This window comes from Oryctolagus cuniculus, chromosome 6 (genome assembly GCF_964237555.1).
Source record: "Oryctolagus cuniculus chromosome 6, mOryCun1.1, whole genome shotgun sequence".
Lineage (NCBI taxonomy): Eukaryota > Metazoa > Chordata > Mammalia > Lagomorpha > Leporidae > Oryctolagus > Oryctolagus cuniculus.
Window position 1 is genome coordinate 60,519,212 of NC_091437.1, and position 12,580 is coordinate 60,531,791.

The 12,580-nt window shown below is 54.0% G+C and overlaps 1 protein-coding gene across 1 annotated transcript in view; it reads left to right on the top strand.

The window, feature by feature from the left end:
* NSG2 (neuronal vesicle trafficking associated 2) overlaps positions 1 to 12,117 on the top strand; it is a 60,284-nt gene extending 48,167 nt beyond the window's left edge. Inside the window, exons 4-5 of the mRNA XM_002710389.5 lie at positions 9,801 to 9,911; positions 11,805 to 12,117. Of these exons, the coding sequence (XP_002710435.4) occupies positions 9,801 to 9,911; positions 11,805 to 11,996 (303 nt within the window). The 3' untranslated portion in view covers positions 11,997 to 12,117. The remainder of the gene's footprint in view (positions 1 to 9,800; positions 9,912 to 11,804) is intronic.
* The last annotated feature ends 463 nt before the right edge of the window (positions 12,118 to 12,580 follow it).

Genomic DNA, 12,580 nt, shown 5'->3' on the forward strand with positions numbered 1-12,580 from the left:
TGCATGTGGATAGGAACTAGAAGCACACATGTAAAAATGAATTGGAGAAAGTGGCCTGATTATAATGGGTATTTCTCCTCTTGGATTTCAAACATCATTCTTATGATACTAGCACAACCCATTCTTAATGAAAATAAAGTCTAAAGTGGTTATAGGTTTATAGACAACCTAACATACAGATGGGCGGCCAGACTTCTGAGCTAGCTGGACCTCAGTTCAAATCCTCACTCTCTCCCTCATACATGTAAATCATTCTGTCAGCCTCGGATGTAGCATCTGCAAAATGGGCACACGGACAATACCTACCTCCGTAGAGCTGTGAGGACCCGAGAGCACTCCATGGAGGCTCAGGTTGTTCCTGTGAGGGGCTGAGCGTCTTCTATGGGTCTGGGCCATCCTGAGGTCTCTCACGCTCAGCTACGTGCAGTCTTACAGAAGCCAGGTGCATCGCCCCCATTTCCCGGAGAAGTAAGCTGAGGATTCCAAAGGGCAGGCAGGGTTCCCGGACTCAGGCACGGATTGGGAGGTGGAGCTGCGATGCAGTCCAGACAACCTGGCCCCCACCACGAGGCAAAGGGCCGAGGAAACCAGGGCGTCAGTTGGGTGGAATTTACAGAGGCTGTGAGCCAGTTGCACGTCCCACTCAAGCCCTGTTGTGGGATCTTTGGGGCTGAGCCAGGTACGAGGCGCCGGGCAGCCGAATTCCGTCCCTGGGGGTTCCAGCTGCCAGAGGAAAGACGAATGTCCCTCGGGCTGCACTGTTTTTATCTCCCCACAAAATTTAATTTCCCTGATGTGAGTGGTTCTATTGCTTTGAGGTTTCCAGGGTTTGCGTTCTTCATCCGAAGGGCCTGCTCGTTGGGTATTGTGGCGCTGGGGTGTAGCTGCGGCTGAATATTAATGGCGATGAACTTCCTGGTGTGCAGGTGGCTGGGGAAGGGTGGGGTGGCGGTGGTCCTAGCTCAGTGTCCTGGCTGGGCTGCCAGTGGGCAGGGACTTGCTGTTCTGCACTCTGCTGTACCCCTGGGCGTTGTCACTCCGTGGTGACTTCCGCTAAGCAAAAATCACCCTGTCTGGGGCATAGCCTTGCGCTCAGGCCACTCCTGCAAGCAGACGCAGCTACCGGCCTGACAGTTTCCTGAATGGCCAGTGAAGTGGTGTTGGGGTTGAGGCCTTCCTTCCTCATCAGCTACCCCAGAGTTCAAAGCAGCCTCTGCACCTTCAGTAGCCACGTGGCCTCAGGCCGGTTCTAACTCTGCTGTACCTCAGTTTCCACAAGTGCAAAATGGGGTCGCAGTTGGGTCATGAGGAGGCATGGAGGAGATAATATACATAAAAATCACTTGTCCCAGTAGCTGGTGCACTGTTGAGCAGTCAAGGAGTGATTGCTGGCTGCAGCTGTGCCCATGTGCCAGTACTCAGTAGGCATCATCTCACTGAGTCACACCAACAGGAAACAAGGGCTCAGAGAGGTGAAGCATTTTCCCCAAGGTCACACAGCACATCAGAGGCAGAGGTCAGAGAGGAAGGTTGGTGGGGCCCCAGCAAGTGTGGAGAGCCACGTGGATGTTGTCCACCACGAAGGCTGCAGTTCTCCCAGCCGCCATTGCAGAAGCTTCCCCTTGTTAAGGGCACAGCAGGGAGGAAGCAGATCACCTTAGAACCAATGAAGGAATCCTCCTTCAGAGAGCTTAGGCAGTGACTACCCAACAGGGCTCTTCCTCGTCCTTGCACTCACCCCGCCAGGCTGTGGACCGGTTGGGAAGGGTCCTGAAGCCTCATTGCAAGGCAGGGCTCTGTGCTAAACATGAGGACAGGAGTGTGCAGTAGGGAAGGTGGGATTTGCATTCAACATCTCCATGACCTTGTGCCCACTCATGAGCTGGAAGCCCAAGCTGCAAAGTAAAATAGGTATGGTCCTATGACACACCACACAATAGAACGGATGATTGGGACACACGGAGTAGAGTACTAAGTGGCAGAGGGATGCGCCAGGTATAACAAGAGTACACATAGGCGAGGAGGGCTGCCCAGAGGTGGCAACGTGTGGTAGGTTGGGTTTTGAAGCCTGACCAGGAGTTTGGCAAGGGGGCAAGAGACAGATGGCATGGAGTGGAGCCATGTCAGCCCAGGAGCACATGGAACCTGTGAAATGCACACTGCGGAGCAAGGCAGGTGATGAGGAGAAAGGGGGGTTAGTTTACCAAGCACCAGGGTGGTTGTAGGTGCGGGCGCTGCATTCATTTCCTGGAGCTGTCGTAAGAAATCGCTATACACCACGAGGCGCAGGGCTTCAGAAACTCACTCCCTCACGGCTCAGCAGGCCAGAGGGCCCAAGCTGAGGGCTTGGCAGGGCCGTGCTGCCTCGCAGCGTCCAGGGCAGGGTCTTTCGTCTCTTCCAGCGTCACTCCGACCTCAGTTCCCTCCGTCTGCAGGGGGCTCCTCTGCACTCTGCATGTGTCTGACAGGTGCGTTTCTGATCCGCAAAGACCTCCTTTCCAAGTGAGGCCTCTCGCGCAGGCTCCGGAGAGGTGGGTGTGCACATGTCTTCCAGGGGCCTCCGCGCAGCCCGCAGCCAGCTCTCACAGGCGACATCTGGTTGAATCCTCAGATACTCTTATTTCCCGCTCGCAGGTGGAGGGGCTCATTCACAGGGATTCGAGGTGGACATCATGGGGTCGTGGGAGCAGGGGTCACCACGTCCTCTTTAGTATTCCAAACCCTTCATGTAGAATGATCAGTGACACAGTGGAGGGCCAGTGCATGTCCAGCGGACAAGGAAATTCTTCAGTGAGCACTTTGTGAGGAGGATGGCGCTGACTAACAGGCCAGGCCACGCTTCTCAAGTTAGGCTCCCAATTGTCCTCCTTTAAAAAAAATCATTTATTTGTTTAAGAGGAAGAGGGAGGAGAGGAAGACAGAGAGAGAGAGAGAGAGAGAGAGAGAGAGAGAGAGAGAGAGAGGTCTTCCATTCACTGGTTCACTCCCCAAATGGCTGCAACAACCAAGTTGGGCCAGGCTGAAGCCAGAAGCCCAGAACTCCATCTGGGTGTCCCACATAGGTGGCAGGGGCCCAAGCACTTGGACCATCTTCTGCTTCTTTCCCAGGTGTGCTAGCAGGGAGCTAGATCCGAAGTGGAGCCGGGACTTGAACCGGTACTATGATCCAGGATGCTGGTGTTGTAGGCAGAAGCTTAACCTAACTGTGCCACGATGCCAGTCCTTGGACGGTGTTATTTCATGAGCTGTGGGACTTGGAGACAATTACATAATCTCTCTCTGCTTCAGCCTCTACTCCTGGAAGATGGAGCTACAGCACCTGCTCACAGGGCTGTGGTGAGGCTAACCAGAGTGTGTCTGTAGACAGCGCCTGGCCCAGTGCTGGGCATGTGGCCAGAGTTTACTAAGTGCAAGTGTGGCATGGCATCCCACCCCGCCTCCCACGAGGGGGTTACTGTGGCACACTGGGGCAGTCTCAGGACTCTGTGAGCACATGGGCCAGTGGCCCAGGATGGCCCAAGGACTCTGGAGAGGATGTCTTCAAGGATGGGGGAGAATCTTTGAACTGGATCTAGGAGTAGGCACCTGTTTGGTGTTCTGGGCCGTGGGAGCAGCAACTGCAAGTGTGTGTGGGGGGGGGGCGCTGGGGGGAGCTGGAGGAAACGGAGACTGGGGGAGGAAGGGCCTTGTCTGCTATGTTCAGGAGTCAGGGCGCCGTCCTGCAGGTGGGACTCATACCTCAGGGAAGCAGCATGGCCAAGGTGGCTTGTTAGAGAGTCCAGGGTGGAGACCGGGGCCAGGGGAGCAGTGATGAGGGTACTGCTGCAGGCAGGGGCGAGGAGGCGGTGGTCCTGGCCAGGGAGCTCACAGTGAGGACCATCAGGCGTGGTAAAGAAGTGACGGCAGAGCCAGAAGCTACCGCAGCTGGAGGCCGAGCAGGTGCTAGTCCTGGGTGGGGGCGCAGGGGAGGTGGGGAGGGCTGCAGGCGGCCAGGCCTGAGCAGTGGCCAGTGGGGCTTCCCACCGTGACTGTGGAGGACGACATGGGCTTGCTGTGAACATGGTGAGCTCCGGGTGCCCAAGAGACACCTCGGGGAATGGTCCCCACGTAACGTTTCCCAACTGAAGGGGCTTCAGGCAGCCCACTTACCTCTCAGAACCTGTTTCTCCATCAGAAAAATGGGGCTGGTATTTCTACCTCCTTCAGGGGATTGGGGTGCTCACACACACCTAATCGCTTGTATAATTTATTATTATTGATATGGAGATGACATGGATTGTGGGGAGGTGGGCCCTATTACGCCAGGCCCAGCCCCTCTCCCCCAGCACTGCCAACCCCTCCCTCAGCTTGCCTTCCTCTGTTCTCTCTGTGACCCTAGAAGTGGACAGAGACATCTTGACCCCGCCTTAGCCGATGCTGACCCAAGCCCTGATTCTTTCCCGAGTGCTGGGGCTTCTGTTTGGGCAGGTGGGCAGGGCTGCTGATGGATGGGGCTGGGAAGGAGGACTGGGAAAGAACAGAAGGTGGAGTGGAGGTGTGGACACGTCCCATCTGCCTTGAGTGTGGTTTGGACTGGGTGGTGTGTGTGTGAGAGAGAGAGAGCATGAGAGCTTAATTCAACTCAATATTGCGGTTCAGCAACATCTCTGGTCCTTACTTTGCACAAGTCTCTGTGCCCGACACAACAGACAAGTCTCGCTTGCTGCCTGCGGTGTCCCCGGCAGATGGAGGTTGCAAGGACTGAGCTCGTGGCAGTGACCCCAGTCCCCACTGGAGGAGCAGAGGGGGCCCAGCTCCAGCTCAGGGCTGGACGGGAAGGCTGAGGAGAAGGCCCGAGCAAGAGCTGTGGGCTGGGGGCCCGACTGCCGGGAACCCGTGAGCCTGGGGGTGGTGGCTGAATGGGACGGTTACACTCAAAGGACCAGGGCTGGACGCTGGAGGCTCCTGTCTTGGGGAGGACAAGGATGACGTTGACGTCCGAAGCCCACAGTGCCAGCCTCTGCCTCTCCCTTACTGCCCTTGGCCCGCTCTCCTCCTTGGGCCCCTTGGTGGCTGCCAGACTGCTCCTGCCAGACCCTCTGCAACCCTGGGCTGTCCCCAAGGCAGGCGTGCGATGCAATGGCCGGAGCTCACCTCGCACTGGCTCTTCCTTTCGGACTGCCCCACCTGGGCGCTCCTCTTCCTGTGCTTGGCTCCAGCCCTGCGTTCTCGCTTGGCCCGTCTCTATTTGCTTATTTGCTCATTCCGTGTCTGCCTCTGTCCCAGCGGTGGACTCCTTGAGGCTAGGACTGTGGCACGGGGCCTGATAAGTATGTGCTGAGTGAGTGAATGAGCGAGCCAGCAGGGAGACGGGACCAGAGGGGGGGCTCTGGCGTGCTGAGGGTGAGGACCACAATGCTGGGGACACACTCACACCCGGTGCCAGAGAACCACCAGGCTGTTTATTGCTAGTCCCAGGCTGTAAAATTCAAGAGTTGAGAGCAAGGTCTTTGCTTTGTCTCCGAGGAGCAACGTTATATAAACTTGTCGATAAATATCGATGCACGCTCAGACTGTCATGTTCAGACAGGCTGCGTGGGGAAGCGGGATCTTCTGCCCCCAGCCTCCGGGGCCGTGGCAGGAGCTCTGCTGCAGGGACCCAGTGTGTGCAACCCCTGCATTCCTCAAATCTGCCGGAGAGGGAGAGGCAGGGCAGGGCAGCGGCGCTGGTTCTGCAGGGCGCTCTGGTGAAATCCACCCGCAGCAAACCTCATCCTGGAGCCAAACGGGGACTCCCCACAGAGCAATCCATGCACAGCCCTTTTCATAGCATGCATTTGCATGGAGTCTTGGAATTTTGGCAACTTCTGCAACTCAAGGCCAATCATGCCTCGAGAGCCCGGGGCATCCAGGCAGTGCAGGATGGTAAGTCAGGCACTGCCCACTGGGGACCCCCACAGTCTACAGGGATGCATGCCTTCTGAAATTGTCCCACACCCAAATAAACTTGGCATTTATTTCTATTTTCCACAAACTTATTGCAGTTCCCTTGTGTCCTTCCAAAATAGAATCCTGAGCCTGCCACTCTGCTGCTTAAAACCCCTAAGTAGCTTCCTGTTACCCTGGAGATAAAGCCCAGGTTTTCAGGGAGTCTCTCCCCCGCTGCCCAGCCTCCCAGGCCTCCCCTCACTTGCACCCTCCGGGCCAGCCCTTGCCCAAGCTGGCGAGGCTTCCAGCACAGCCGGGCTTCTGCAACTTCTGTGCACAGCAGGTGTGCATCCCGTATGGGTGCCGTTTGGAGTCCCAGCTGCTCCACTTCTGATCCAGCTCCCCGCTAATGCACCTGAGAAGGCAGTGGAAGATGGCCCAAATACTTGAACCCCCTAAACCCATGTGGGAGACCCGGATGAAGCTGCTGGCTTCTGGCTTTTGCCTGGCCCAGCCCTGGCTGGTGTGGCCATTTGGGGAGTGAACGAGTGCTCAGTCACTGTCCCAGAGTTCTGTATGAAGCCACTTCTTGTGTCATGCCCCCACAGAGGACTTCCCTGCTCCCTGCTCCCATCAGGTCCAGTGGCCCTGTTGCTGGTGTCACCCTGTGTGCAGTAAGTGCCCAGCCCTCCTCACACAATAGACTGTGGGGCCCCCAGCGGGCCATGGCTGACTTACCTCCCTGAACTGCCTGGCTACCCTGAGGTCTCGAGGAATGATCAGCCTTGAGTTGCAGAAGTTGCCAAAATTCCAGAAGTTTCCAGGGAGGCAAACTCTTCTTTAGCTCAAACAGCCTCTGTTCACCATAAGGCACAGCCTGACGGAAGTTAGCCTTGTCTGGGAAGAGTCCCACTGTGGGGGCGGAGGCCATGGTGTCCACTTGCAATTGGTCCCTTCACTTTTTAAAAATTGAGGTAAGATTCATACAACATGAAATCAATCATTTTTAAAGATTTATTTTATTTTATTTGAAAAGACAGAGAGAGGAAGAGACAGAGACAGAGAGAGAGAGAGGTCTTCTATCTGCTGGTTCACTCCCCAAATGGCTATAACCACCAGAGCTGGGCCAATCTGAAGTTAGGAGCCAGAAGCTTCTTCCGGGTCTCCCACATGGGTGCAGGGGTCCAAGGACTTGGGCTATCTTTTCCAGGTGCATAAGCAGGGAGCTGGATTGGAAGTGGAACAGCCGAGACTCAAACCAGTGCCCATATGGTGGGCACTGCAGGTGGCAGATTTACCCATAATGCCCCAACACTGGCCCCTGCATCAATCATTTTAAAGTGAACAACTCAGTGGCATTTAAAATAGTTACAGTGTACAGCCATCACCTCTGTCTACTTGTAAAAGCTTTGCATTGCCTAAAAGAAAACCCTGTGACAATTGGCAGGCATCACCCTCTCCCCTACCCCCAGCCCCTCTGGATTTGCCTTTTCTAAATATTTCATACAAATAGAATCATCGGATGTGTGACCTTTTATGTGTGGCTCCTCTCATTTGTCAAGTTTTCAAGGTGCACCTGTATTTGTAGCAGATGCTTCATTTCTTTTACAGCTGAATAATATGCCTTTGAATGCATGGACAGTCTTCCCCTGCTAATTGTCAGGGGATTCATTCTGGGACCCCTAAACATACCAAAGCTATGGATGCTCAAGTAGCTTACATAAAATGACCTGGTATTTATATTTAACTTATGCGTACCTCCCTTATACTCGGGGAGGGGCACCTTTTCTCTGCCGAGGGCCATTTTGATATTTAGAACATCATTCACGGGCCGTACAAATGGATTGAATTTCAAGTCCTGCCTGCGATTGCCTTGGCAGGGCCAGGCCCAGCAATTTCGCGGGCCAGACCTTCCCTTGTCCGGCTCTGAGCTGTCTCTAGATGACTTAGAACACAGCGCAATGCAACACTGTGGAAACCGTTAACTATGTGTTGTTTAGGGAGTCATGAAACAAAGAGAAGTCTGGACATGTTCAGTGCAAACACAAGTTTTCCCAGCACATTTTCAGTCTGCACTTGGTTGGATCCATGGATACAAAGGCTGATGTCATCACAGTTTGTGTACCCATCCCTCAGTTGTTGGACATCTGAGCCTTCAGGAAATCTGGGTGTTTTTGATTTCTTTAGCCCTCCACTCCTCCAAACGTCTGCCAGCCATGTTCCTGGGTCCCCAGCCCTGGTGGTGGACAGTGGCCTTGACCATTCCTCTTCTGTGCCAGGAAAATGCTATCCTCAGAGGGACAGGGCACGGGGGGTGGGTAGGTGTGCCTTTGAGGGAGATCTCCCACTCCATGTTCAACCTCCACTGACTTCCATCTCGGCCCCACATCCTGCTGGGTGACTCTGGTCTGATCTCCGTAGCATCTCCCTGCTATGCCACCCTCAACCCAATCCGGGGCAAGGAGATAAGCGCAGAGGGCTTCAGCCGAGGGCGGCTGGGGAGGAGGGTAATGGGGGGGCAGCACCGTGCATCAGCAATGGATAAAAATGGGATTTGACACATCGCCCTCCTCAAACCTCATCCACATGCACAGGGAATTTCTCAGGGATGGTGTCTGTCTGCCCATAAAACTCAGACAGACTCTCCTCAGATCCCCCTTATCTTTCCTTTCTCAAAGCCCTCCCCGTCAACAAACAACTCTGCTTCTTTGAAGTCCTGTCTCTTCCTATCCTTATAAACAGGCCCTGGAGTGAGAAGGAGACTGGACAGACATGCCTAAGATTGGTTGCATTTTTCTTTGCGAGAGGATGTCTATCATATTTTGAGGCCAGTGGGCTCCAAGGGCTACCAGCTTCCAAAAACTAACTTGGCAATAAAATCCTGTTGATTAACACCATTGTCCCAAAATCATGTCCCAAGATCACAGGCAGTGCACGGGGCCAGTGCAAGCCTGGAGGTTCCCTTGAAGGCAGCCATCTACTCTTTGCTGCCAAATCCTGGCGGTGCTCTCAGTTTGCTTGCTGTTGTATTGCTTCTTTAATGTTGCTTATGTGGATAAAGGATGGGAGACTCCAAGTTGGAGATCACTGTGTCCTTGTGAGCAGAAAAGGAAGATGTCCTGGCTCAGACTTGACAATGATCCCTCTGGTTGCTGTGTCAAATATAGCAGAGGGTGCAAGGAAGCGATGAGTTAGCAGGCTGCTTCATGACTGCAGGTCACGGGGCATGATGGCTTGGGCCAGGGTGCAAGGAGTTGAGACCAGAAGCCACAGTGAGATGATGGATGCATGGGAAAGCATGCTGCTGGTAGATCGGGTGTGGAGCAGAAGCAAAGAAGGTCAAGGTTAACTTCAAAGCTTCCAGCTTTCCTGACTGCAAAGGTGGAATTGACATTTCCTGCAACGAGGAAGAATCCAGGGGAAGCAACTCTGAGGTAGACAAAGAGCAGGGAGTGTGGGGAGGGGTGGGGGGAGTTGTTTTCAAAGTGTGGCTCTGATGTCCGAGTGGATGTTAAATAAAGAGTTGCTGTCTGAGATTGGATATCAGTAGTGGGGGTGGGGGTGGGGGTGGGGATGCTGGTAGCCAAGAGGCACCAGAAGCATTGGCTGAAGGGTCCCATGTCCCACTCCCTGCACAGTTAATAGAGAAAGTGAAACAAGGTGGGAAATCCACATGTTGAGTCAAAAAGGAACCTCAAAGATTGTCCTGCAGAAGGGGGGCGAGGCCCACAGAGTGCAGGTGGTTTGCCTAAGGCTGCAAGTTAGTGTCAAAGTCGGGTTCTAGTTTTCTGGGCTCCTGGAGCCCTGTTCTTTCCAGGTTTTGAGAGCCGTGCATGTGAGCTGACGGGTGGGCAAGCAGAGGCTGGATGACTCTCCACGGTGTCTTCCCCCAGGTCACCATCCTTGTCAGCCTGGCCCTAGCATTCCTCGCCTGCATCGTGTTCCTGGTGGTTTACAAAGCCTTCACCTATGACCACAGCTGCCCAGAAGGATTTGTCTATAAGGTAAGGAGCTTTGGGCAGGTGGGTGGCCCCAGGCCAGTGTCAACGTCCATTAGAGGGATTGTTGGTGCCTTCTCTTCTTTGGCTTCTAAGTTCTGGCTGTGGCAGCCTTCCTACAGACTGCTTAAGACGTAGTGCGAGCCTGGCGAGGCATTTTCCAGTATTCGTCTCCAGCAGGCAGGGTAGAGCCCACGCTCTAGGGTCAGGGGATGGTCCAGCTTTAGGCTCCATATCAGCGTGAGAGACAATCAAGACAGAATCTGCCTTAGAGCTAAAACAGGTGATAGCATCAATAGTTGTAATTATCATTTATCAATTGTCTATTATCTGCCAGGCCCCTAACTAGACATTTCCATGAACATTATCTCAAAGAGACTGTACATCATTGTGAAAACTAGGGTCTGTTGTCCCATTCTATATAAAGAGGCTAAGAGCGCCACGTTAAGAGGATTTGCTGAGGTGCCACAGCTATTCTGTTCCAAAGTAGAAGGATTCCACAGGAGATGTCCCGGCCTGGGAATAGGCTGTTAGCTTCCTACGACTCCACTCTTCTAGGACTCAAAGTTCTGAAGACTGGAAGCACCTTAGGGCCTGGCTGAATAAACCACGCTATGTCCATGCAATGGAGCTTCTGTGCTGGGGGAAGCATGGACAGACTGTCTTCTAAGATGGTGTGGACAAACGGAGGAAGGGGGACCTTACCTTCATGTGAGAAAAGGGGAGGCTAAAGATACTCGCTTGTTTTCGTCACAAAGAAATTCTGGAGGGATAAATTAGAAAATTAATAAAAATGAAGATGCAAGGGGAAGGGAGGGTTGGGGGAGGGAAGCATGGCTTCTCTGGATGTAGCTTACTCTTGGTCCTTGTAACTAGAAACAAGCTAAACACAGAACGTAGCTCTAGATCCAGTCGGGGACGCAAACTTGTAGAGAAAGCAAATATTTCACCAGCAACTACAGAATATAAGATATTGGCCCTAACTGCAATATAAAGATGCTTCTCAACTTACTATGGGGTTATTCCCAATAAACCCATCACAAGTTGAAAATGCATTTAACCCACCTAACCTGCCAAACGCCAGGGCTTAGCTGAACCTGCCGTACACGTGCTCAGAACACTCACAGCGACCTACAGTTGTGCAAAGTCCTCTCACACAAAGCCTCCCTTATAGTAAAGTGCTGACTAGATCATGTAATGTATTGGCTACTGCACTGGAAGTGAAAACCAGAACATTTGTCCAGCTCTCCAGTGGGATTCCAGAATGTGGGCACAGCTTTCCACCACTGCAAAATCAGAAACTCCGAAGCTGATGCTTCATCAATTGGGAATTGTCTGCATTCTGAGAACACACAGAGCAGCAGGAAGACCTCGAAGTTCATTCAGTAGTCAAATCCTTAGTGGTGATCTTATCTTGTTCTGTGATGGCTCTGTATATAGTGTAGGGTAATGCAAATACAGTTACACTGATGCTAGGAACTGAGACTGTCGACACCAGAGAAAAGAGATACAAGTGTAAAATGAAGGAAACAAACTTAGCAGCCAGTGACTGCGGGCAACATCCTGGAAAAGCAAGTGGGGGCCGGGTGAGGGGGTCTGGTGGTGGTGCCAACACCGCCCCCTACAGTCACCCAGTCAGAAAGCAAAGGAGGTTGGCCACAAAGCAATGTCAGTGTGAGGCTCATTCCGTTGGGTGTCTTCCAAGGGACAGCTTTGATAATGGTGATGCTGTTGGGGCCGGGGAAGCCCCGCTTTGTGCCAGGCCCAGGCTGGGTGCTGCCACCTGCTCTCGTCTGGATGAGAGCCCACAGGGGCTGTGGTCCCCAGACGGGGTGGCTGCGTGGTGGGCTGGTGGAAGCAGCTGCCTGAACGGCCCCTCACCCTGTCTCTTCTTCCCAGCACAAGCGCTGCATCCCAGCCTCCCTGGACGCCTACTACTCCTCCCAGGACCCCAACTCCAGAAGCCGCTTCTACACAGTCATCAGCCACTACAGCATGGCCAAGCAGAGCACCGCCCGGGCCATCGGGCCGTGGCTGTCGGCAGCTGCTGTCATCCATGAGCCCAAACCACCCAAGACCCAGGGCCATTAGAGGCCTCGCCCGGCCAGGATGGGGGGCGGTGGTGGAGAGGGGGACCCCCGTTGGCTAAGCCGAGCTCCAGTTACAAGACAACACCGTACTCCTGGGATATGGGGGCGGGGGTGGGGCCGGGGTGGGGTGGGAGGGAGGAGCTCTTGGAAAATCTCGTGCACTGGAGTTGTCTGGATCGGTGTTCCTTTTTGTCTCTTGGTATTGTTGATTCGTCCCGAGTCAGGCTCATGTACAAAGGCATGTTTCGTGTTGACTGTTCCCATGTAAGATATTTTCAAAGCCCCTGCTTCTTCTTTGTTAGGCAAACTTAAAAGCAGAGAAGAACAGACACGAGGGAAAGGACCCCAAAGCATGGAACTGGCTCTCTCTGGAAGTGCCGAAGGGTAAAGGGCGCGGGCTTCCTGGGTGGGAAACAGCAGCTTCAAGGTGGGCTTCCACGGCAGCCGCGCAAGGGAGCCGCACACGCCGGGGCTCTGTGGTCTGCCTCTGGGCTGCAGGATAGGAACACGGGGAGCGAGGAGAGGCGGAGTCGGAGCAAGGACTGATTTAGGCATTCCCGAGCCCAGGACGCACTCGGCCGGGAC